The sequence below is a fragment of the Camarhynchus parvulus genome, chromosome 5 (assembly GCF_901933205.1).
Source record: "Camarhynchus parvulus chromosome 5, STF_HiC, whole genome shotgun sequence".
NCBI classification, from domain to species: domain Eukaryota; kingdom Metazoa; phylum Chordata; class Aves; order Passeriformes; family Thraupidae; genus Camarhynchus; species Camarhynchus parvulus.
This window is the reverse complement of record NC_044575.1, coordinates 23,221,172-23,247,498: the sequence shown is the minus strand read 5'-3', so window position 1 is coordinate 23,247,498 and position 26,327 is coordinate 23,221,172. Positions and strand designations below refer to the sequence as shown.

The 26,327-nt window shown below is 39.4% G+C and overlaps 1 protein-coding gene across 2 annotated transcripts in view; it reads right to left on the bottom strand.

Moving 5' to 3' along the window:
- AMBRA1 (autophagy and beclin 1 regulator 1) overlaps positions 1–26,327 on the bottom strand; it is a 135,565-nt gene that overhangs the window by 85,910 nt on the left and 23,328 nt on the right. For both annotated transcript variants that reach the window (XM_030948594.1, XM_030948595.1), the window contains exons 8-9: positions 16,691–16,777; positions 12,188–12,370 (exon numbers count right to left, since the gene is read on the bottom strand). In XM_030948594.1, coding sequence (XP_030804454.1) covers positions 12,188–12,370; positions 16,691–16,777 — 270 coding nt within the window. The remainder of the gene's footprint in view (positions 1–12,187; positions 12,371–16,690; positions 16,778–26,327) is intronic.

Genomic DNA, 26,327 nt, shown 5'->3' with positions numbered 1-26,327 from the left:
TCTGTTTCACAATAACAATTCTGTTTCTGGGCCTTGAGGAACAAGGCAAAGGGTCTAGCATCTATTGTCCTACAGCAGACACAGGAAGGCACTTCCCCAGCAATGCAACACTGAACAGGCTTTCACGGAGAGGCTGCAGAGCTGCTATCCTTGTAAGTCTCAACACAGGAGCTAGACAAACTCACGAGTGGCCCAGTCTGATTTTGGTAATGACACCTGTACAACGAGCAGGAGATCAAAGTGGAGGACCTTCAGAATCCCCATCACACACAATTCGTGATATTGCATTCCTAGGCCATAAGGGGTCTTGTAATTATACAGCACTAAAAAACTGCAAGGAAAATAATGAGACTCCATTAGTGACTCTGGAGTTCTGAAAGAGACCTTAACAGTGCTTTCTTCTCTGTTCAGAAACTAACTCTCTGTATGACCTTGCACCAGTAACAAGTCTGCTCTCCATGGATTCCAAATCCCCATCTGTAACTGCAGCCCTGTCTCCTTCCCAAGCAGTTGCAGGGAGAATATTACTTGCAGAGCCTTGAAATCACTAGGAAACAACATATTCCTTATGCGATGCACTAGCAGCACATTTCTAATCCACTCCAGCAAGCTGTGCATTTCATAATTTTTCTTCGTTTTGCTTTTGTGAAGTCAGTGAGCAAGAAACGTGGGCTGAGAAGAAAGTCTATTACGTGGCTGTTTCCCACACACTTGAGGAACCCAGGAACACAAAAGCAGAGGTTCTTCTGCAAAGCTCGTTAGTGTTTCAAGCTATTTCACCAAAACCAAATCTGAATCCAAGCTCAAAGCTTCCATTTCTCCTCCCACTGTAGATGCAGCATTTGCAGTTCACAGCCAAAGCAGTACCTCACCCTCAGGATTTTGTGTAACCAGCAGGGTTCCTGAGATCAGAAATGTAAAAGCTACTGCTGTTCTTTTATCACAGGCCTCCAGCCTATTAAGATGGAGATCAATAACAGAAGGAATCCTGCAAACTTGAGTGCTGACATATCAACTTTTGTTGCTAAAGAGAAAAGACCAAAGGAAAAATTGTCATGTTCCAGATCTTACCACACACAGTAAGAGCTAGCAGAAGACAAGAAACACTCTTTAAAAACCTCCATGTAGCAGCTTTTGAAACGATACTTATATGCAACCCTGTGAGAAAAGCAACAAAACCGCTTTCAGGCTTTGTATTTACTTTGGACATTTACTAGAATTGGAAGATACTTTTGAAATGGACAAATATCAGCAAGAGCAACAACAGCAGGACTACACTCTACAGAACTCTCCAGTTAAAGAGAATCTCAGCAGCAGGTTTCAAAAGGAATGAGAAATTAGCTCCAGCAAACATAAGGAGATAAAAGGGCAAAGTCTACAGACTAAATCAAGAGACCTAGAGGAACTAATTGTTCAAGTTTTTTTAATTGCCACTAGCCACAGGTCTTAGCATCCACAAAAACACTTTCAAACACATCTTCTAACCAAGGTGACTTTCTGATGTGAGAAGTCCATCCTGTACCTCCCTATGTATTTACTGTGCACACAATCTCCTGACAATATGGGAAAATGCCTAAAAGAGAAAAATAAAGACTAGGATTTTTTTCAGTTTTCACCATGACAGAGACAGCCTCTACTAATGCAAAAGACAGACATATTTTTAACATCCCTTTAAAAAAAAAAAACAAACCCACATCCCAATGGCCACCTGTCCTATAACTCAAGACTGTAGGGAGTAAGAAACAGTGGTTATCCTTCAAGAATGCTAGAATTCCTATTTACTGTAAGTAGAAGTGTAAGATACTCTCCCCTGGGGTAAAGAAGAATATTACTAAACATTACTCTGAATTACTAATTTATTGAGTCATTTATATCTAAACTCCCATGCTCCCACTTATATCTAAACTACATGAAAGAGTGTCTAGTCTAGTGTTGCAAAGCTAGAACTGCTGATATTACCCTGGTGCCAGCTGAAGATTATTTCTGCACCCTCTAAAAAGGAAAATAAAGAACGCCCTACCGATCAGTGAAAATGGGTGGCACTTTGTGTTATTTCTGTACCACATACAGCCTGCTGACAGAGGGAGGAGAGCAGATGTTAGCACACTGCAGTGCCAGCGTGAAGCACTCCAGCAAGAAATGAGAAGTTTCCAAGGCTCCCTAAAGTACTGATGAAGATCTAATGCTCTACTTTCTATTTAGTGTCAACTACCTACAGATTCATTAGCTAATGATTCACACTGGATAGTTTAATTAACATTACCTGCAGAAGTGGAAAGCAAATTCCTCAGTGTGTGTGTGTCTGTGTCTACAGAAAAAAAAGCCTCTGCTATAAAGCAACTCAATAACCTTGCTAAAGTAAATGAAATAAACCACAGCAAGGCGACAAGGGAAATGTAATACTCTAATTATTAACAGACTAATTTGTCTCAGCAGGAAAACTGGAAGAACCAACAAATGGACAAAATAACTTTTAAGGTCTGGCTCAAAATTCAGGTTATTCATCATTTGTTCAGATACCATGGTGGGACAAATCAAAACAGTGATGTGGAGAATTAGAGTTGGTAGGGGAGAAATAATATTAACACCAACCTACAATGGAGCATGAAAGAAAGCAATTCCCAAACATTCAGGAGAACTATGGACATTTAATAGGGCATAAGAAGGATGCAAGTTTATCCTAAATTGGATAAGACAGTCAAATCCCCCTGTTGTCTTGTTTGCTTGTTGAGAGAAAAATTGACTAATGTAAATTTAATGGACCAGCAATACCAGCTCTGAAAACAGAGAAAGAGATACAAAATTTTGCATCCTAAAGTTTGGAGAAAAAGGCATTCTTCTTCATCTGGCAACTTGGCTACTGCACTAATAACAGGGGATATAGAAGACAGTAAGGACAAAAAAAAGTGCCATGTTCTGCTTTTCTGTCTTGGCAAGAATTCACTTTAATATTTAGAGATTGTTGTATCAGGAAGTGAAATTAAACACACAGCATGGGATTTCTAATGCAATCTGTTGGTCTAACTGTTCCCATTGTAGTCAATATTAAAACTCCCACTGACTACACTGCCAATAGAATTAGGTCAACAATGACCATTTTGAAAAGACATTTAATTATCAAAGCCAGCACCAGTAAGCCATGTAAGTTCAGAGGAATCAAATTGTATCACACCAAGCCAATTGTTTCATATTTTCAGCATTTTATCGCGTTTCATGCAATCCAACTTAAAATGCTAAATCAATTTGTATTGCAGAGGTTAGACACTCACATACAACAGAAATGCTAAATAATTGTTTGAGTGGAATCTACTACTTTCCTTTAAGGTTGACACTGGAAGTTGCACCATCTCCATGTAGCAGAAGGAACCAACGTTTGAAGCACTGAGAAAAGGTGAATTATCTCTACTGACTTGCTGTATTTGTTTTTTTGCTAATTGCAGTAGGTTACTTCAGAGGAGATAGGACAGAGGGCAGGAGCAGCCCAAAGGTCCTATCAAGAGCTCAGAGGAGGTTACCAGACACTGCAAACTCATTTGGCTTTAATGGTTGGTCAGGTCTCACTGCAAGTCCTCTAAAGAGGGTTCCTGGAAGATGTCATATTAAACTGCCCATACTAAAGCAGAAGCAGATCCTGAAATCTTGCAACTCACTTCACAGGATTCAGTGCTGATTTGAATGAAAACACATGACATATACCTTCAGAAGAGTGTACTCTTGTAGAGTTACATAGTACTCCAAGACAAAGTGTGCACTGTGTTTTACAAAGGGTACAGAAGTAGGAAAAAAGATGAGGAAGGGAACATCACTTTTGCTGGTGGTTCTAAGAACATGTTGATTACTTTCCAGCACCATCCTTATGGGTAAGGTAACATACAGTGCTGGGAACACTATGACAGAAAGTTAACTACTAACTTCACCACTGAGAGAAGAAGCAAATACCAGATATTAACACTTTAATCTGTCTGATCTGGCAAGATCCTGAGCATCTAACAGAAATCAATTTAGAGAAAAATGAAGCACTTCCAGTAAATAAGCCTCTCAAAATAGAGAGGTAAACACAAACATAAAACATTGTCATCCTGAATATTTTAGTGAGCGACAGGCATCCCAGAAGACAAAAGGAAAAAGCCACACTGCAAGACAGTTGTAATTCCGCATAGGGGCATAGTAGCTAAAATAATATCTCCTGGATCAGTTAGACTAGTGTCTTATTCAAAAATAAACGTTCCATACAGTATGTGCTACTTTACTCAAAATCCTCAAGGCTTGGAGAAGTTACAAACTCAAACCAGGAAAAGAGGATCACCCTACTTCTGCCTCCTTGGATAAATGTATCTCACCTAAAACCAGGATTATGTTAAAGATGAAACATTAAAGACAACTAACTTATCTAAGAGGAGAGTTATTTCCACAAGTAGATACAAAGAAGGAAGCCAGGAGCATAGGTTCTAGCAAAAAGGTTACAAATATTGACATCCACACATTAAAATGACTACTCTACAGTTTTTTTAAAGTATATCTAAAAGAACACACATAATCTGGTAAAAATAAAAGTTATACATTTATAAACCCATCTTTGAAGCATACAGTCATTACTGAAGAAGTACTTAAGGAAGAACTGAGGGAAACAACAAGAAACAAGAAAAACAAGGAAAAAAAAAGCATTTGTTACATGAAAAGACTTTCCTGGCACTAAATGTATGATTGTGAAGTCCCAAGTGTAAGACTGGAAGCCAAAACCAACTGAAGAATAAAAATAGTAGAGAAACTACTAAGAGTGATGGTGGCCAGCTGGAGAGACAGGAACTAGAATAGATTTTTAACACAGTAATTGATAAAGAAGTTAGACAAGTCACTCAAGCCTTTCCATCATTCTGCATTCTTCTGAAGGCTGAAATGCCAATCTCTCACTTGGAGCTTTTTGAAAGGACCACCAGAGAAAATGTGTATCTATATATCAACTAAAACTTCCTATAAAATAGCAGACTGCTGAGTTACTAATGGCTTTGCTGACTGAAGAGAAACAAACCCCCCAGCCTTGATTACCTCTCAGAGCACTGCTCAGGGGAAAACGTATTTACAAGATTAAAAATGGCACTTCAGAAGATCAAGTGTTTCAGAAAAGTATCACATATGAGAGGTAAGAGAAATAGCAGTACTTGCCTGTAAAATGCCAAAGATTAACTGCTTCAGAGAAAGACTGATTTGGAACTAGAATAAGGCACTCACTCTTTTCTAGGCACATGATCCAGTTATTTCTATTTTAATCAGCTCACTGTGTGGTGGGCTCACAAGTTGATGATGCTGTTTTAGAGTAAGACTGATACACTTTGTAGCTATAGTGAATCATTAGAAAGCAGAAACATCGGCAGCCCAACAAAGCTAGAGAGGCATCAACTTTTGTCTCTTTTTAAAAAAATATATTGGACTGTTATGCTTGCAAAGGAAACAGAATTGAAACCATAACTTCACAAGCAACGTTAATCTGTTAGACCTATGGGCTTCAAGAATGCAGACCACTGCATTGCATGGCCAGCAACAAACCAGTAACAGCTTGCTTCCTAATTACTCTCATTAACAGCGAACTTCACCTACTAGGTGACCTTGTTTGACTTCTGAGTTGCACAGATACAAAATAAAAGCAAAAGGAAAACAATGGACAGAGTTTAGATTTGTCAGAAAAACTCAGAAGTACCATCTTGACATCAAACTGTTTCTACGGACTCGGGCAACCAACAGTACAGAGTATGACGGTGCTTTTCTGGCAAGTGACACTTTTCTAAAGACACACATTCTTTCACCACTCTGATATGAAGACACTTGCCTTGCTGGGATGTGACTTAATGGTAAAGCAACATTAAGGTGGAGAGGTTAGCAAAATCCTGCAGTCCTGCTGCAAGGAAACAGTTATTGCCTGTTCACTGTATCGATGCAGCATTACTAGACATTATGACCAAGACAAGGGTGATATAGAAAACTGTCACAAAAGATATAAGATAAAAGAATAGGGAAAGTGAAGCTGCAGGCTACTATGAGTAGATCACAAGACAAACTAACACTCTAACTAATCCTTGAAAAATTTTGTTCAAAGAGTAGGTTGAGTATCACTCCCATTCATCCAGCACCTGCAACTGTCTTGCCTGAAATTGTGTTTAAGATGATGAATACAGTTAACATAAGTTGCTGTGTACCTGGAAGCAACAACCCAGTTGTAACTGCTTCAGAAACCTCTAGCAGAGAAGAAAAAAAACCAGAAAGTGACCACCAAGTTACACATATTTGCATCTGCTTTGAAAGCCAGTTTTGTAAAGGCTCGTCTTCATCAAAAACAATGATGCAGTGCCATGCGAGGCAAGAAACAAAGGCAGATAAAAAACCACAAAAACAGATAAAGGAGCTCTGGGAAGAAAGAAACAAATAGCGATCCTGCTTTATGTGAACTCAAACAGCAAATTGCTAGCAAGAACATTATTTGTAGATGTTCCAGAAAGACAGATAACAAACTGTCTCATCTAAGATTTCCAGGAAAAAAGGCTACATTTTCTGCAGTATACTGACCTGTCATGGACCCTAAAAATCCATTTCCATCAGCACTTGAATGACATGAAGAGCCTATTAAGATTCTCACATCTCCTATATGTCTTTTCTTAACTTCAGAAGTAAACATCAGGATGGCAAGGAGAAAAATGAAAAACCCCACCCTAAATGCTTTTAGAAAGCATTTCTAAAATGCTTGTAGTTTGGATGTGGTACTACTATTTCTAGAACAAAAGGGTACCACTGATCAAGTCATCTCTCTTATCCATCTTCACCATGTCCTATGAGAGCTGAATACTTGGCATACCATCAACCTACAGACCCCAACAAAGTCAACCTCTTTCTTTACCTCTGGGATTCCTCATGCTTCTCTCTCCATAATGACAGAGCTTGTCTCAGCATTCTGGAGCTGTAGATCAAAAACTCTATACTTATTTAAAACGTCACAAAAAAGCTTTATTCATTCCATTCCTTCCTCTCTCTTGACAAGAAAACCCGGCTACTATTTGAAGAAGTTTCTTTTGCAGAAAATGAAGGTTGCCAGGTAGGAAAAAAACCACTCTGAAATAAATGAGTGCACGGTGGACAGCTGTAAAGAAGGGCAGCGGAGACCAAGACTTTATAAAAAGAGTCCAAGTTTTACCCATGTGCTCTTAGTAGATGGTATGCTAAGAGAAGTCAGAAGGTACAGAGCAAATTGATTGCACTGCTGCAGGTTAGTACTCCCATTGCACTGTGTCTCCAGTCTGATTGTGTATCACTGTTTGCTAAAAAGGCAGAGACTGGATTTAAACACACGCATGGACTTCTGTCACAAGGGTAAGGAAGAAGTTATTTCAGTAACTGGCAATCTCCAACCTCTCCCTTCACTCAAACTTTCCAAAATCTTTCTGTGTCAGCCATCAAGAAAACCACATGCTTATTCTCACCATGACACACAAATCCCTGCTCTAAACTCACTTCTACCATTCCACTTGAGGAGCAATACAGAGAACATAATCCAAAACCAAACCTTCTACCCAAATACACACTACTGAGTAACCACATTGCCACAGCCATTGTCTTCCCTTTTCTCTCACAGTGCTTTATGTTAGTTCAGACATGATTGCATCCAGAGAGTTACTAATTAATATTGTCAAGTATTAGTGCCCCAGTTAAGGTTCCTAAACAAGTTAACAACAAAATATACTTTAAATGAAGACTTTCCAAAAGAAGAGTGATTGCCTGGATATCTCACACAAATGTCTAACCAGACATGCACTTTTCTTCTTGATACAGAAAGTTAAATGAGAAAGCCAGCTGGAAGTGGAGCACTAACTATGACACAAACCAGACTCCCAAACCAAACTTTTCACCTATAAAAGAGGCCAAAAAGAATCTACCACACTATTCTCCAAAATGAATGAAAATTACATACAAGACACTGGAAGTAAGACTTGCAGCTTTAATAGAAGGCAGTTGGCTGGCAGGTTGCAATCTCAGAACCTTTCAAGACAAGAGGCTGTTGGAAGAACTTAGATTTGGCAGTTCTTGCCAAGATAGTGTCAATAAAGCAACCAAAAATGGCAGGAGGCAAGTATGATGGATACTTATGTATCTCATGCACTTATCAGGAGACCCGTGCAAGACACTCATCCGAAAAACCACAACTCTTGGTCCAGAACTTACCTTGAAAGGATTTTAAAGTGACAAATAAAGCCAAATAACATCACTCTGAATCTTGTAAACTTTCCCTAAGTGATTAATCATCTTTACAAAGCAAGAGCCTGCTTCCAGCAACACCAGAAGATCCATTAGGGTTTCAGTAAAACAGTGCCTACAGTTCTCATATTTTCTGTCTGGATGCTCATGGTGTCTCAAAAGAAATTAAACAGATGGAGCACTAAAACAAGACTTCAGGCGTGTGAGGTAAAGCCCATCTTGTAATAGAGGCACAATAAAGACCTTCCTAGCCTTTGACAATGGCACAACAGAGTGCACCCATGCGAGCACAAACCCTCCCACAGGGAAGGAGAAAGGATAAAACAGAACAGGGAAAAGTTGGAGACATGAAAATAGTGTTATCTCCAAGCTCCTTCTTATCTATATTCTGTTAGGCAGCCCACATTCAAAAGCAGACAGAGGAGTCAGCCACAGTCACACCTTTAGCCTTAGCTTGTGAGCCTTTTTTGAACTGTAGTGAGGGGTTTGACTCAGGCTTTAAGAGCTGGTACACTCTCCTATATATCTGCTTTTCAGTCTGACAGATGAAACAAACCTGTACTTCTGTATTTGTTCCCACAGTTACTTCAAACAAAAAGGGACATAGATGGCCAAAATTCACCTCCAGAAACACCTTCACATTCTTATTATGGTGACAAATTCAGAATTACAAATGAAATAACAGAGATTGCACTATCTAAGGAGTCATAGAAGCATAACCCACAGTCTTCAACATCAGAGAGCTGTTCTAGACTAAAGGAAATCTATAGAAGAGATCAAATCAAAATTCTTGAAAAAGTCAAAATAGTTTAGCTTTAAAAATCTCAATTTACTGTGTGATGCAAACATGACATACTCAAATAAGAACTTGAAATTAGAAAGTTCAACATGTATAATTTGTCTATAAAGAATCTATTTTTACCAGTTATGGTGGAAGACTAAAATGATGTCATTCTTCATTCAGAGATTCTTATTCCACAACTCAGGAAGTCTTTTCATTTTAGCTTAGGATTCTACTAAAGCTAAACTTAAAACCCACTCATATCAATCTATCTGGCAATAACCTAATATTGCAATCTGTATATATATTACAAACTGTATTAAATGCTTTTATGTAGACATGACTAAGTTTACAGTTGACAGTTGCATTCAATAAGCAGTAAGATGACAACAGCGACAGATTAAACACAGGGAGCACATAGAGAGAAAGAACATCTTAGACTGAAAAACACAGGTATAGTGTGTCTCCCTCCTTCCTCCTCTACTGTCCATAAAAGCTGGTGTAAAAGAAGGATATTACTAACACCTATAAAAAACACTACTTCAGGTTCTTATACCAACACTACTTCTATTGTCATCACAAACTAAATGTATTTATGAATGAATTCACCCTTGACTGACACAGGAGAGGCTTTAACTTAAATTTAGAGGCCATAAGCACACAAAACAGTACAGGGGCCCAGTTCTTCCCTTAATAGGCCATTAGGTAAAGAAAACTGAAAAAAAGACAAAATGAATTTTTGAAGAGAAAAAAATCTCTGAATTCCAAAAAATATGAAAGCAGAGGAAGGCTTGTCTCCCAGGCATCCTGCACAAGCACGGGATTCACTCCTTGCCCAGTGCTCTATGCACAGTGAAACATACTGGTGTTTAATGTCCCTCACATCCTTCTCCTTATCTCTGTGAAACAAAAAGAGATTATTTATCAATTATATTAGCCAGATTAGAAAGATAAAGTACCAAGGCAATTTTCTGGCTTTTATGGAAAAAAAAGTTCCCTGTATTTCAGGAGAAAAGCATGAGCTGCAGACGGCTAAACACAGCAGCAACACCACCCTTCCCCATATCAAATCTGAAGACATGGGGAAATCAGAGCATCTAAACCACAGTAAGAAAAATCATCCATGAAGCAATACATGACTGCACAGGTGAACAAGCAAGGAAGGAGGGATACAGGAGCCAAAAGGAGAAGCAAGAACTCTGTAAGACATTTAATTGTGAAGTCTCAGCAGAAGAAATCAAATGAGTCACGTGGAGTTCCAGCTCTAAGGACCCCCGCATAGCAGCCCTCTCTAATCAGCCAAGAGAAATAATGAAGCAGAGAAGTAAAAAGGCAGCAGGTCTTGAATGCACAGACCAGAACTTGATATGAAATATTCAACCAACAAATTCAGGCACTGCACTTTAAGGAATAAACACTTCTTTTTGCTCAGTATGAAATGAAAGACAACCTCAGTATGGCTGATTGAATTGCTTCCCTGACTGGGTGCTCTTACTGTGTGAACATTATCTGCAGGGGAACACACTTCTCTACAGGCATTTGCCTGGCTCTGTGAACAAAGAACATACCATCTTTTACTTCTCCAGCAGAACAAGCTGCCCCAGACAAATAAAATGGAATAATGGAAATAGTAAGGTCTACGCTTGCAACACGCCCACTTCACAAAAATAGACCCAGCATCCACCGTGTTTCTGCTCTTCCAGACCACAAGGATGCTTGAGAAAATGCAGAAGAGTCACTGCCTAATAGCTTATCTGCCCTCATTTACATTTTACACAAACAAAGCCACAATGAGAGGGAAAGACATTCTCTGACCCTGTACTTCAGAATATTCAATTGCTGGAGCATGAAATGACAGCTTCACAGAACAACTTTCTAAGAAAAAAATAGTCCACCACCACTTGAAAGTCTGAAAGGGATTAATATCTTGCTTTTGGGAATAGCTGGTGTGGCTAGTGTCCTTCAGAAAGGGACTTTATCCTGAAACAAAGGACATGGAGCTTTAATAACATGTGATCTCAAGTATGCACCACTGCAGCAAGTGAATGTGCAAATTAAAATAGTAGGGAAGTTGACAGCATCCTTTGCTGGCAGCTGCAACATAACAACCCAGATTTTTTGAGGAGTTCACAGCTCCCATCAAACACACCACCCTACTATACTACAGTATAACCATAGACTACTTCTACAACCATGCTCAGAATTATCCTATATTTTAATTGCAGTATACACAAATGGGGGAAAATTCAGTGAAATACTTAAGGTTACTCAGGAAAAATCCCATATTTAAAAGGAAATTACTGAAGACAGGCTAGAAAGGTTATAGTCTCTTTGCTGCTAGAATGGATTTTAATCTAAATTCCTGTGCTTTTGGTCTACATGCCATCTAAAGAATACATTACTATACTCTTCCATTTATTAGAAATTTGCAATAAATTTTTTGCTGGGATTACACTGCATATCACTGGAAGTCCAAAAGCAGATGCTGGAGAACAAATTTTAAAAGTTTGCCAGCAGAACTACTCAGAAGGAAATACAGTGGCTAACAGGAATATTCTTCTAAGGTTTGGATGCAGATCCACTCCTCACTTTAACACAAGAGGCTTTTTTATCTCCTTACAGAAAACGAAGCCTTTACACAGATTCACAATCAAATTTTAAAAAAATCCCAAACCAAGCCAAAAAACCCCAATCCCAGGAATGTCATCTAATTGGACAAAGCTACAGAGATAGAGCAAGAAAAAGCTACAGGACATGTCTGTCTGTCTCCTATAGCCTTAGACCAAAGAACTAAGTCTTGCAAAGCCTCTTAGTGACTCTTGTTCTGTCTCAAGATTTGACAACTCAAGTAAAACTCTTGTCTCCCCATCTGTTCCATTGGAGAAAAAGATGCTCATTTTCTTTATTTAAGCAGTCTTCTAAATGTGGTTGAGATACCTAATGTGTTGAAGATAGCCTACAACATCCTTAATTTTCATAACAAAAATGACAAGACCTATTTCTTGCAATCAGTGCTCTAATTATTGACTGAATTACTTAACCTGCTCCTACAAGAAGCCTAAGGTGTCTGTGACTGATAAACAATATGGTTTATTCCCAAGTAGGGAACCAGAAAGCAGACCTCTGACAACAGTGGCAAGCAAGAGGGCTAGCAGCACACACACTTACTCAAAATCTTCAAATTCCAGATCATTTCCCTCCACAGATGGGCTTGAGTTCTCTGAAGTGGAAGCAGAGGAGGAGGAAGAGCGAAGACGGTTTTGCTGATATCGCATAGAGCGTTGTCGAATACTGTCCCTCCGGGAAAGATACTGGATCATCCTCTGGGCATAATATGCAGCAGGAGACAACCTGAGCAAGAAAAAGATACACAAATACTCATTACATAAGTATAGAATGACAGCCAGCCCTATTTTTCCTTTTGAACTGCAAGCACCAGGTCAGTAACAGCCTATCGCAAGGTTGACTGTATTTTATCTGTAAGATAGATTAAACACAGAAACCAAGGAAAAGTAATTTCCCTTTATATGCTACACTCCCACATGATCCCCTTTGCAAACAGAAGCACCACACAGTACCTACAGACAAAAAGCTCATCCACAGAAGAGAGAAATTTGCTTCTTGGTACTCTCTGGAGCTCACTGATTCATTTATTACCAGTTCACTCATGTAAGCTCATCATGCACCACTTAAAAGAACTAAGCCCAGTCTCAATGTAAACTCTGCCTGCAATGCCAAACAGCAGCACTGTTCAAATAAACACTGAAGGAAGGTGCTGTTGTTTTGATGGTAGTTAGGGAGTACCATGGAAGAAAAAAAGTTTCACATCTTTAACTACTTTGTAATCTAAATGGTAGGGATTTTATATAGTGGCAATTTTATCAGATCCACTAGGTAATATGTTAAGTGGAGCTTAAAAAGCCTTGCATCTCACCTGAAAGGAAACCTTTCCTCTGCAATTAACTCTTAATTCTCTCTCATGCATAACCTAGCATTTGTTTGCATCAGCAATCACACACCACTATCACTCTCTTGAGAGTGAACACATACTCTCTTTTCCCACCCTGTGTATATCCACAGCTCTTCACACATGTTTTCTGTGACACACTTACTCAGTGTTAAAATCCAGACATCTCAGATGCTGGATTTATCATTTCATTAGCCTTATTTGGTTAAGACTTGAATTCTAATTTGGGGGGAGGACAAGTTTAGGAGACAGATTACAGGTTCAGGGGTGTTAAAACTTAAGCCAATAAACATCAAAAGGGTAAGAGGAACAACACACTCAGCTTGATTCCTCCTGAATCTTTTATGCACTGTTTAACAGGTTAAACCTGTTCATGCCTACAAAAAGAAGGCAGCTTTGCTGGACAAACACATCACTTTTCTCTACTCCCCATAAGACTTAATAGGCCAAATACAAAAAAGCAAGGCATTACAGATGCACATTAATAAATGAGGAGCTGCTCTCTTCTCTGGGCTTTTCCATAAGCCAAAGTCTTTGTGCATGCCTAAAAAAACTGACATCAAAATATATTCAGAGAGAAAAAAAAGAAACATGGGAACAAGACAAACACTGGAAAACATGAACAGTGGTTGCAGCAGTCCAGCAGTGTAACCACTGAAACTTTTATTTTCCCTAATATCACACCAAGGGAGAATTTTACAGAAGAATATTAAGAATGAGTTTAGCAGTCTTCTAAAATTATGCAGGACACCAGAAGAAAAACACGGTGATGCCTGATAGAAGAAAGAGTAGGTAATAAAGAGTGGCCATAACCAATGACAAGATGTCACATTCAGCTTCCTGACAGCACATGGTGTGCGCATTGAATAGACTGTGAAAAAGATCTCCAAAGACAACACAAGAAGCTTAAGTCTGATACACAGAGAGAAAGGTGTAAGGAATAAAATACTTTCTAGCTGCTTACATTTTTTTCTAGAGATATTTCCAACAAACTCTCAGTGATGCTTTATATATATACATATATATATATATATATATGGAGTCTGGGAGCATATATAATTCTTAATGAGTATTTCTATTACAAAAACCATTATTGTAGGTGTTCTTTGATGATAACCTAATTTAATTCTTCTGCAGATTATTTTCTGAGCCCAGTACATATGGAAACTGTGGAGAATGAAAGAACAGCCAAGCTGACCTCAGTGAAGTTCAGCAAGGCCACTGAAAAATACTGCTGCAGTCTACATCAAAATATTCATTCTAAATCTGAAGGAACTTCAAAAAATATTCTCCCTGCCTCACTGCTGACCCAGGCTATTCAAACATAGCACCATTACAGACAGTAAATGCAGAAACAAAACTAACACACACACATGCTCTCAAAAATAAGTTTTCAGATCATGCAGTTTATGTACTCTTTAAAAAATTACTCCATTGGGGACAGCATGGTCTTAAGGAGGTATATATATTTAAAACACATAAACACGCACAGACACATATAGATGCTTATTAATAGATACAGATGTGTTTATTTCACCTATGTTTCACTTTTCTACCTTGTTATTTAGCTTCTCAAAGCCATAACTTTATATTTGGAACTCATGATGCTACAAAAAAACCCTTCAAAATGCAGTAACACTCCTTTTAATCACTTTTTCAATTTCCAACTAGTTAAAGGGACAGTTAAAAATATCCTACTAACCCAGCACACCAGTAAGGTTTATGGAGGAAGACTCTAATCCTATCCCACTCAAACTTCTAGCTGGTACTGATCACGCCTCCATGAATCTCATCCTCTGAAAAGAACAGTGGTATTTGCCAGAACAAATTAACCTTCTTAGAAGAGTTTCAAAACTAGACTTTTCTTCCAAAGCTCTTTATAAACTCAAGCTACTATAGCTTCTACCACAACCTAAAACCACTTGAACTGTCACATGAAGAGCACTGTATCAGTTCTAAAATGGCTTCAAGTAGAAAAATATCTTTGACCATGCCCCTTATGCTAGGAAATGACTCAGGCATTGATCCATTTTCTTGCATTTTATTGAGCTTCATCACAGTAGACATTTACAAAAGGGGAAAACAAAATTCAGATACCTAGGCAGGCTCCCCTTTTCTTTTTTAAAAGGCAGCTCCCGGAGAGCTAGAATGAGATCTTAAAATCTCTGCTCTATCAATCTGCCTGCTTTGGACAAGGCATTCCAGAAACAATGAATGGTGTACTTCCAGCAATAAAGCAGCTTTTGGCACTCAAAAATTAATCTGAATGTAATAATAGCTTTAAATTAACATTTGTAGAATATCATTCTCCTCTTTCTAGGTAAATCAATCTCTTTCCCTGTCATTTAACCAACTGCCATTTAGAAGCTTTTACATTTATCAGCATTTCTGACATGCAGCTGCCAAGACCTTCAGCAGTCATCTAGGTTGGTTTCCCAAGGATCTTATATACAGGCAGCATACTCCACCTTACTTTACTTCACTACAGTTTTGTTTACATCATTCCTAAGCCTTTGAATTAACTTGACAAGGCAACTTTCTTCACAATAAATGGAAAAAAGCCAAATATAAGATTTCACCCCTGCGAGGCTTTATCCACAGAGACAGTTAGTAAGGAGTTATTTACCAACACAACTATAATATCTGGCCAGTTTGCAACACAGCCTTTTATTTCAGAACTTGTACTTAAGAGTATTATCTGTATAAAAATGCACATTTTCTGGTTAATGATTATGAAAACAACCCCCTCCCCCCCCTCAAACCTCACAAAACAACAAACCTCCTTCAGCAACTCACTATTTAATTTTCAGTGGTATTTCAGTGGTATTTATGATAAATCCTAGTAGCCTTCAATTCACACAACTATGCAAGAGGTTCCCCAAAAGGCTAAATCAGATATATTTTACACTTACTGAATTTCCTCATTCATAGCTTTCCTAAACCCATCTAAAGAAAGCTTATTTGTCATGATTTATTCTTTGAAAGTTTCCAAAGCTGCTTGCTGTTCACGATTCTATCATTTCTTCTGACAGAGTCTTTGGGTCACATTACCCCATCTGTTGCTTTCTTAATGTACTAAATAGAAATTGCAAAGATCACTTCTTTCCATTTTTGATAACTGCCACATTTGCTTTTTCTAGTCCTCTGAAACACTCCCACCTCTTTTGAAGATCAAGCAGCACTACAGGTGCTTCTATGCCTAATGTCAATGATTCATGACTTCTCAAAAAATAATTGTCAGTATTTTGTTCTTAAGTATACATAACCTTCTGGCTATGCTCTCTCTTGTACAGATACATTTATGAAATTCATGCTTCTAAGCACGTTGTCTGCTCACACTAACTCCTAAATCCCTTTACTGCATTCAAGACTATTTGTTTTTTAATTCATTTTTCTTCAAAAGAGATTTTTGATATATTGATACAGCTTATTTACTGTTGGACCTGTTTGCCACCTAGTGTTCTCCACCCCAAATGATTTCATGAATTCTTATGTGTTTACTTCAACAGCAATTCCTTCCTGTTTTCCTCACTTCCCCCCAGACTTAACAACATCTGCTCACTTGTTTTGCTCTTTCCCCATGGCAAGTCATTAAGGAGATAAGCCCAATATTAGATCTACTGCCAGAGGTTTCAGTGAGTTTTATTGAAGTTATGCTTTTGCATGTAAAACTTAAATGCCTTTAGACTGCACTTAGATCTTACCTGGCTGGATCTGGGTAGATTGGATGTTCCCGGGATCCTGCTCCATCATAGCGAGATAATGAAATGAGGGAAGACTCCAGCAACCTCCTAGAAAGGAAAAACAAATTACAACATCAAAGACCATTCAGGAACATCCCTCCTATATATGACCTACTTTCTGAAACCTCTTAAGACTATTTCTATCACTAGTGCAGAGAATTTTGCAACATACTTAACCATTCACTGACGGCATCAGTGTTTTCACCACAGAGGTATTCAAAGTTTTGTATTCTCGCTGCACAGGAGAAAGAACACCTCAGGTAAGGAAGAAGAGTGGTCCCAGAGCCACTTCCAAGTTCAAAGAGAAAGATGTAGATGTCACTCCTCTGGAGACAACCCATCCCAATATATCAGGTCCATAAACACTACCACTGCATTTGCCATCTGTCAAATTCTTACCTACTCAGAGGTGGCTACACATGGAATGGGCCAGGGAGCAGGGGACAAAGAACACACACGTTAAACATGTGGACTTTAAGGGCACCACTGGTGTCTATTCATAGTAAGATCTTGAATCTTAGTCTCAGGCTCTGAAAGAGAACTTTTCTACAAAACTACAAAAATTTAAAATATTCTTTTCCTCTGTATTGTAATCAGCCACAGGGGGAGATACCAAATATTCACTCAAGAAATAAATGTATGTAAATGCAGCCAGACAGCCTGAATATACGAGAAGTGAGACCGAGTCATGAAGGCAGCAGAATCAAAAGTATATAGCAGGAACATGTCCCCCACCCTGGCTTCTGCATGCACCTCTGTCTAGCTTCTGTCATAAACCAGAGGACAGCATTGTTTCAAGACTGACTCATGGCCAACATGTTGCAGCCATTAGATTAACACAAGAGAGATGATTTGGGGCAGGTACAGAAAGTGGAAAAAACAACTCTCACATTTATAAGACTGCTGAATTGCCTTTCAAGCCTTTCTACCTCAGAACTCCTGCTAAATTTTGTTTTCTAGTCTGTAACTTAATGAAAGTGGTTGTGGTTTGAAAATCAAAGAGGTCTAACACCACATCTGTTCTACTCATTCACACACACAGAGCTGTTGAGAAAGATTTGAATCTTCAGCCCCACACTCATAATAATCCATTAGCCTTGGCAGTGCAGGACAGCAAGTATCAACACAGGAAGCAGGAAGAAGGACCAGATCAAATCCACACCCAACCTCCCATTTCTAGCCACATAAAGACAGCAGAATTGCAAATAAGTCTTTTTTCCTAGCAGCAGCCTAGCCATCAGGATCTCAAGAAAAATATTTACTGTCTGCCAGTAATTAAAAATAAAATTACTTCAAATTACATTATAGATCTAGAATACAGAAAACAGCAAGCAATTGCTTCAGTTTCCCACTTGGAAAGGTGTGTGTCAGCTTGAGAAACTTGCTGCAAAGGACTGGGACTATGCATAAGGCAAGAAATCCTGTCCTTTCTAGCACAAAGTTGTTTGGCAACCATTTGTCTTATTCAAGAACAGTTATTAAATCTCTCAAACTCTGAGTTTAATTAATTCTCTTGGTTCCTAGGTTATTGAGTCAAAAGCTCTAACATTCAATACTGCCAGATATTCTGAATCCCTCAGTTACCAAAAAAGTCCTTATACTTTAATTCCGTCTTACCAAACCCTTTCTTCTGCTCCAACTACATATGTGCAAAAAGCAGCCAATCCAGAATGAACAGTGTTACAGATTATGAGGTATACCTGAAGTCCTATACCTGTGAGGTATACAGGTATACCTATTACTTGCATCACATATAAACTGCTTTAATTCCTTCTAGGGGAAAGGTAGACAGATTAAAATTAGCAGAAGGGATATTCTACCTACTCAGGCAGCTGGTCCCTTCTAAACCACTGGCTCTGAGACTAGGTTACTGCCACTGCAATACCAACATGCTTCTGAGAAATCTGCTTTTCTAAGCTGCTCCAAAACCAGCATTTTGCAAGCAACTTGGATATGTCAAGGCTGGAACATCCTGCCTGATCACTGGACTTAGCCAAGGAGAAAGAGCTTCCAGAGCATGCAGATTCTGACAGTCACAACCTGAAACGGAAACAGCAGCTTCCTCCTAATGTCAGCAATGCCTATGGTGTTCTGATAATATGTACACACAAATAATCATCAAACTCACCCCTGTAAAAAGTCTTGATGCCTACACACTACACATCCCATCTCCTTTCCCAGCCCTTCAGTATCTGTCCACTAAGTGACACAGTAAAATCAAAGCCACAAGGGAAGACAACCAGTACATGCTGCACAGCCTAGCAAACATTATTAGAAAGAAGTTTCCTGGTATTCTCCCCCCATATTTGTCATTTCACCTTTAGAAAAATTGATAACTGCCTAAGATGACCATTGACTTTGAGGGATCACCTTTAGAAAGCATCTAGCAGCTATGCTGAAAGAAATCAAAATGCATACTAAGCAGAGGACACCACAAGGGTGCAGGGGCAGGGCATACACCACTGTAACTTGGTGTGGGTCTGCCAGGAGACCCTCTGCTTGGCTTGGGAACAGCACTTTCAGAAATCTATAATTCTCACCACTACACTGCAATAGATCCTTGAAATATATATTTGAAGAGTCTTGCAATAGCAGGTACTTGGAACCTCAGATGAGAATGGGTACAGGTTACCTTAGTAACCAACAGTTGCCTGAGCCACGGGATGGCCAAGTGTCCAGGTAAAGAGACTTCCTCCAGGCTTCAACAGCCCTGTGACATTACCTGAACAGGCTGCAACTCCATCCCATGCAGCAACAGAAGCTGCTACAGCAGGAGCATCTCCTTCACCAGAAGGGCTCCCTTGGAAGACCAGTAGTTACTGGATTGTAAGGAACAGGATTACAAACACTCTGTTAAATACCCAGAACCCTCTTTGAGCTTGCACTGTCGGAGTTGAATGGTCTCAGTTAAGATGGCCTTTCCAGTAGAGCCTTCCAAGCCTGCCAAAACCAAATCCAGCTCCTGCACTACCTCACACTGAGGCACACAGGCCACATACTAGGGCCACATTCAGATCACGTGGACAAAGATAATTAATTCAGTTAACAATAACTGCTAAAAGCCAGAGCTGATTTTAAGTCTGTTTAGTAGTTAATTATCCTACAGCCATGCCCTCTCAGATCACAGAGCAATGAACAGAGAGATTTAAATACACATAACAGGCAAAAAATCCAATCCAAGGAAACAAGCAAGCTCATGAGATCCAGACAGACCATCTCTGCTTAATGCTCCACAGAACAACAATACTTGTACTGAGGCAGAGTACTAAGCACACATTAAATCCATTTTTAACTAACTCATTCTAGACTTAGCACTTGAGCCCCAAAGTTACAAATCCAAATGCATTTAGTACTGTCAAATGGGTTCAATAATAGATACTCTGCTATAATCATCAAAGCGTCTCATCTGTGTCACTGCAATGTAACGTATTGTCCCTCAGGAAGGTGCAGATAAAGATTCTTAAAGTAAGTCATGCTGCATTCTGCCAAGTCTTTGGTGTTACACTCACAGCTTCTAGCACCTGAAATCCCAAAAGAGACACAGACTATTTGTTTTCAGTAAAGCCAAAGTGTAAGGTAGTCCAATATCCTACCACAGTAAATGTAAGGTTGGGAGCAATTCTGCTAAGGAGGATAAACATAATCCGTGGATGAAGAGAAGTAGCTCTGTTTCCGTAAACTGTTAGCCACTAAACATTTAAGTTTCCAACAGAGAAGCATGAAAAGAGGGAATAGAAATGCATATTGCTTGCATCTCTTTTTGAAACATTTCAGTAGATCATGCTTGACTCCTGAATCCTTTCTGCAGCTTACAGCAACCTCCTCCTCTCCCACATCCCCCATTTCTGCTATCCAGATATGTAACGGGCTAACACTAGGTTCTATGGAAGCAATTGCTCCACTATCTCTGTCTAGACAATATGAAATTGTCACAAATGACATATAAAGTACAATTAGCAGAGAAACTGCAATTTCTACTCTCTTCCCCCGCTTACCCGGAAAAAAAAAATCACCCATTATCATCCTCCAGGTTGTCAGTCAATCCTGCAAATGATGAAAATTAACTCTGCTCACCCTAAGAAATGCTTCTGTTTCAGCTTGCTAAATTAGAAGGAGGGGGATTGTAGTTTTTGTTGAGTTTATTTTTTCTATTAAAACTACTACAAGATACAAATTGCCTCTGTTCAGCAGCATTGAAATCTCAACTCTCTGATTAAGATCAGGCTCCTTTTCTGTCAGACATCAACAGCTCTGAAACTGCTGCTCTACACTCGCTCTCTCAACTCAGGTCTGCAGCAATCACTAGCAAGGGGTAAAGGAAGCAGACTTCAAGTTACAGGACACCTATAGGCAAGGGAGAGAGAAAAAGTGCACAGATACAAGACATTATAAGCAGAAAAGGGATAATTTTCAGGAGTGAAGCTGAATGCCAGAAGCTGCAGTTCAAGGGGAAAAAGGTCATGAAGCAATCTCCTCATAGCACATCAGCCACTGGACTATACCCCCTTTCTCCCCACAGGGAGGAGCATCACCACCAAAGCCTTTTGGGACAGAGCGATTCATTTCAGAAGATACTTAACTGCAGCAAATTTCACTTTTCAGCAATAGTTTCTAAGGACATGCAGCCCTACACCACATCTCAAATTTGCTGTCACAGCATGAGCGTTACTGAGTAACGCTACTCCAAGAGACACGGAGGGAAGGGTTTTCTTCCCCAAAAAGGGAGGTGTTAACAAACAGCACTGAGGTTGTTTCTTTAGAATCACAGGGGTGTTCATTTAGCTGCCATCCTCCTAAGCTGCTCTACACCAACAACCAGGGCAAACCAATAAAATGAAGCACTCTAAGGACAGCAATCACACCTATGTCTCCCCTACTCCCAGTCTTCAGATATGAGCAGAGCTTTAAAAAGAAAATTCCTAGTTATCCTTTGAAGGAAAAGTATATTGATGACTCTTGGCAGCCTCTGATTTTCCTCCCCTGGCTTTATGTCTTTCCTGAAAAGACTTTTATATTGCATACTGCCCATTTGGAGGTGAAAATTATCACACTACATATTACATCCCTTTTTCAGCCCTCCAACTTACAGCCAGCTCTCAGTTCCCCTGAGCACTCATCCCTGTGAATGTGCTCCTGTGGTTTCTCATAAGAAGGTAAAGAATAGCAACAGTTTAAAACTAGATTGCCTTCAATCATCTTCCTCTTACAGCCAGGCAATGCGTAACCTAAAGATGGTAAGAAAACTAAAGCATGAGAACTGCTGAATGTTCTTCAGTATCCAATAACACCAATACCCTCCCTCAAACCTTGAACTCAATTAACTGTTAACGAACCAAATTCATTCCTGGAGATCAATTATAGCCTTGATAAAGCACAAGAAAACTATTTTAAATAAAAATCTCAAACAACCAAATGCACTGGCTTGGATATTCTTTCTTTCCCTTTTCTCAGAGGAATAGGAAAAAATGATTTCAGACATCTGTATTGCGTTGCCTACTTTCAAAAAGCAAATTGAAATCATGTAAGCAGAAACCATCAAGCATTTTGTTCCATAGCTTCATTTTCCATAAAAGTTTTGTAGTCCTTGTCAAACAGAAAAACACTATTGCTCTTCACCAGTTTCATATTCAAGCTTAAAATAAAAAAGCAATCAGTATGCAGTTCTAAAGATTGCCTGAAAAAATGAGTTCTAAAATTAAGTTCTTAACATAATCTGCTCTGATACCTCTAAGCTAACATTTCTAGACTGCTTCAGCTTTCACATGGTTATGGTTGGACATATTTAGCCTGGCATCAAGACTGGATTAAGACAGGTCAGAAACAGACGATCAAGAGAGAAAATATAGCCAAACAAAAGGATCAAGCTTTTCTTAAGATAGTTCTAACCATCTGCAAGAGATAAATAACCTGAAAATATCACTACTCATTAAAACCTCAACAGCCACTTTTAAAGTTCAGAGTGAGCTCCTCCATCCCCTTGTTCACATCTGTGCCAAACAACTCATGCTCAGTGAGGAACTAGAGTTGGTGGCAGTCTTTCTATCCAAACCCTGTTAGGCATCCTTTTCATCACCTTTTTTTTTTAAGTTATTCCATACAATGAGAAGCCTTTACAAGATAATTTCCTTTTTTTAGGGAAATCAAAGATGCAATATGTGATCAGAGACAACTTCCAAACACAGCCTTTGTAGAACAATTTGGCCTGCTTGTGGGAAAGAACTTGTGCTAACTCTGAAGGTGCAACTAGGGACAGAGAAGACATCCTTCCCAGCTGGAGGTGCAGAGTTGTTCAGAGGAGTAGGTCTGATATAAGGCAGAAGTTACCACAGAAAGTGATTGTTTCGACTTCGCTGATTCTGGGCAAGAATCCTGTAAAAAACAAACTGGTTTTCTCAGTCAGAAAAGAGACAGCACATAAGGTCTTCAGCCAACATGGGAAGGAATGCAGAGAAAAGTGCACAATTACACAAAACAAGGAAGTGTCAGTAAGAGTTTGAACAGCAGAAATGAGCACTGGATATTGAGTTCTTCTAATTAGAAGATGGGGAGCAGAGTTTCAAGAAAAATATGGTTAATTAACCCTTTAAAGTTACTTCCGTGTAACTAGAAAGTAATACCACATGATGAATTGTGCTATTACTGTACCTCTCCTCTTGGACTAGGAACTCCAATTTCCATTTACCACTTTCTGCTCCAAGAACTACACAGCAACTTTAGAGCTCATCAGGGAAAGCGAGTCACTTTACAGAAAGTGACAAATTCTTTTAAGAAGACTCAAGGCTGCACTGCTAATGTATTACTTCACCTGCTGAAAAAAGGCCATGTGTCAGAACAAAATATGAATGAGCATTATGGAGAGGTCTTCGTCATACAGCATCTGGGGAATTATTAGTTCATCATTTCAACAAGCAAGAGGGAACACACATCCATGACAGACATTAAAAGGGTAAAGACCAGCTACAGCAAGAAGCACTGATTAGTTTTGGCAGTAAGTCCAACATGAAAAAAACAATGAAAGGTCTTGCACTTTCATTTTGCAGGGGCAAAGCTTGAGGGACAGGAGGGGGAAAGAAATTAAAATCAGTTCAAGCTACTGCACATGCTATTTTGCTCTACAGTGGCAGTTTCACACCAGTGCTCAGGATGGGGCAGGTACCTGCACCAAGCAGAAGACAGACATCACATTTCTCCACCTAGACTCTTAACAACATGCTACTATACCAGAAATTCAGCTGGAGGTAATGGGTTTCTAGTTATCATAAGGTTTAAAAGCATGGCCAGAACATAGCCAACACACTGAATTCCCTCAGCCTGCAGACAGCTTTACTCTTCTGAGGGCTCTTCTGCCTACCTTCATCTGTATGACTCCTTCAAATTCTCCTTGTTCTGGGAGTTCCCAACACCACAGACTCTGTGGACAGCAGAAATCTCTGCTTACCCACACACACAGATCTGCGTCAGCTTCTGGGATAATTACATATAACTCATGTTTCTGCATAGGGAATTGAAGAGGAGGTGTCTTTCTTGAGGGGGCAGAAGCCATACTGTTATCTCCATAGCTTTCTAACGCTATGAAAACAGAGGTCTCATCACAACTCAAGCAATCCCTTTAAAATGCTCTTGTTCACGCTGGAGTAAAAAAGAAAGTCAGGTCAACAAATGACTGTCAGGGTAGTTCAGTCACTTAGTCCAGCCTTTCCACTTCAGGAAGATGGGAATGATTTCATACTAATGCATTTCAAGCAGAAAAATGAGTCAGTTTCCTGGCAGATAAAGAACCCTGTTTATTTACAGCCTTCAGTTTCAGCAGGTGCTCTCTCAAGAAGAGCAAGGGAGGAGGTCACTTACATCATCACACAAACAGCCATTTGGTGCAATCAGTTAAATATGTATGTGGAAAATGTTTAAAATGCATGTTAGCTATTCAACAGACCAGAACAGCTCAACTGGAGAAATCCAGAGTCATCACTCTCTTGGTTAGTTGTATTACTGAGTCAGACCACAGGTCTCCCTCTCTCCTCTTGCTCCAGGCCCACAGATTAGATGAATGCTGCCCTACTGCAAGTTCTCCAGCCCAGATTTTCATTGTAATAAGAAGCAAATAATTTGATACAGGCACTTTGTCTCCAGACACACCACACTGTGAGAATTTCTAAAGAGCGTGAAGAGTGAGTGCACACATGAAGTACATGTAAATTGAATACATATCTAAAAATTACGGGGTTGTATTACAATAAAAAGGCACACTACAATGCCAACATCTCCAGCTCTTCCCCACAGTGAAGAAAGCTACAGAGAGCTTTTAGATGAGCAAGCAAATCTGAAACAGAAGGTCTGAGAGCCTGCCCAAAACTTGTTTCTTGGCAAAAACCAAAACCAAATTGAAACTTAGACACTGTTTTAATGTGACTTATCTGAAGCCAGACTATAAGCTCTAAAAATCACAGCTAGATAGTTTAAGCACGTCACAGACCTCCATTAATCATAAACTGAGCATCATCCCCTAGACAGAATACAATTACATGAACTCAAGACACATAGGTAAAAGAACAGAAACAGGAGCAACTGTACCTGGTCAAGCGAGCCTGTCTGGACATGCTGCCACCCTGCAGCAGCTGGATCAGATGGCTGCAGGGGAAGTATGTGCAGACAACAGAGACAGACACCCTAACAAAGAATGGCTTTCAAGAGCGGGAAGCTATTCACATTTCTTCCCTCTCTGCAGGAAAGTTGAGAACTGATATGTTTTATGGTATCCTCAAACAGCTGTCTGTTTGAAGTCAGCTGTCTTTAAACTTCTGAGCAATGTGTGTTTATTCAAGATCTTTGGTCTACAGTCCTCTAATATGCATTCCTCAAAAAAACAAACAACCCCACAAAAAAACCTGCCCAAACTAACAACAATCAACACCCATCCACCCAAATAACAAAAACAAACAAAAAAACCCCCCACAACCCAATAAAAAAACCCATACACACACACACACACACACATACACACACATACACAAAACCATCACCAAAAAACCCCAAAACCCCACCCAATTCTAGATGTCAACAGAAGCAAAAATAATAGCCAGTTTGGAAGCATATACCTCTTCCATGCTCACTAAAACATCACTTGAATTCAAATTCAGTAAGCTTCCTTGCTGCCACACTGCAGCAGGTGAAACTCCAGAACAGTTCCCATAGAAAAGACACTTGTAGGGAAAGATGTTTCTATTACACGGAGATTGCAGAGGAACAAACTTTAACCATTTCTTTTATAGGTGAACTTCTCATTGCTGTGCCTGGACTAAGAAGAGAGGAGGAATAAGGGCAGTGGTTCAAATGGGAAAATACTGTGAAGGTATTTGAGAAGGAGTTATTTCTATATCTGCCTAGTTTGCAAGTCAAGCTGCTATAAGAGGAACATGGGGAAATGAATTTCTTTTACTCTGCTACAGCCATTGCTGCATATTTAAATTCAGGCCAAGAAAAAGAAAAAGCAGCTTATGCCTTTCTGCAAGTTTGGCGAAGGCTGCAGGTACATGTCCAGCTTTCCAGAGCACTGGGGGAAACTCAGCAGCAGGGCGTGACCTCCATCAGTTACTGCAAG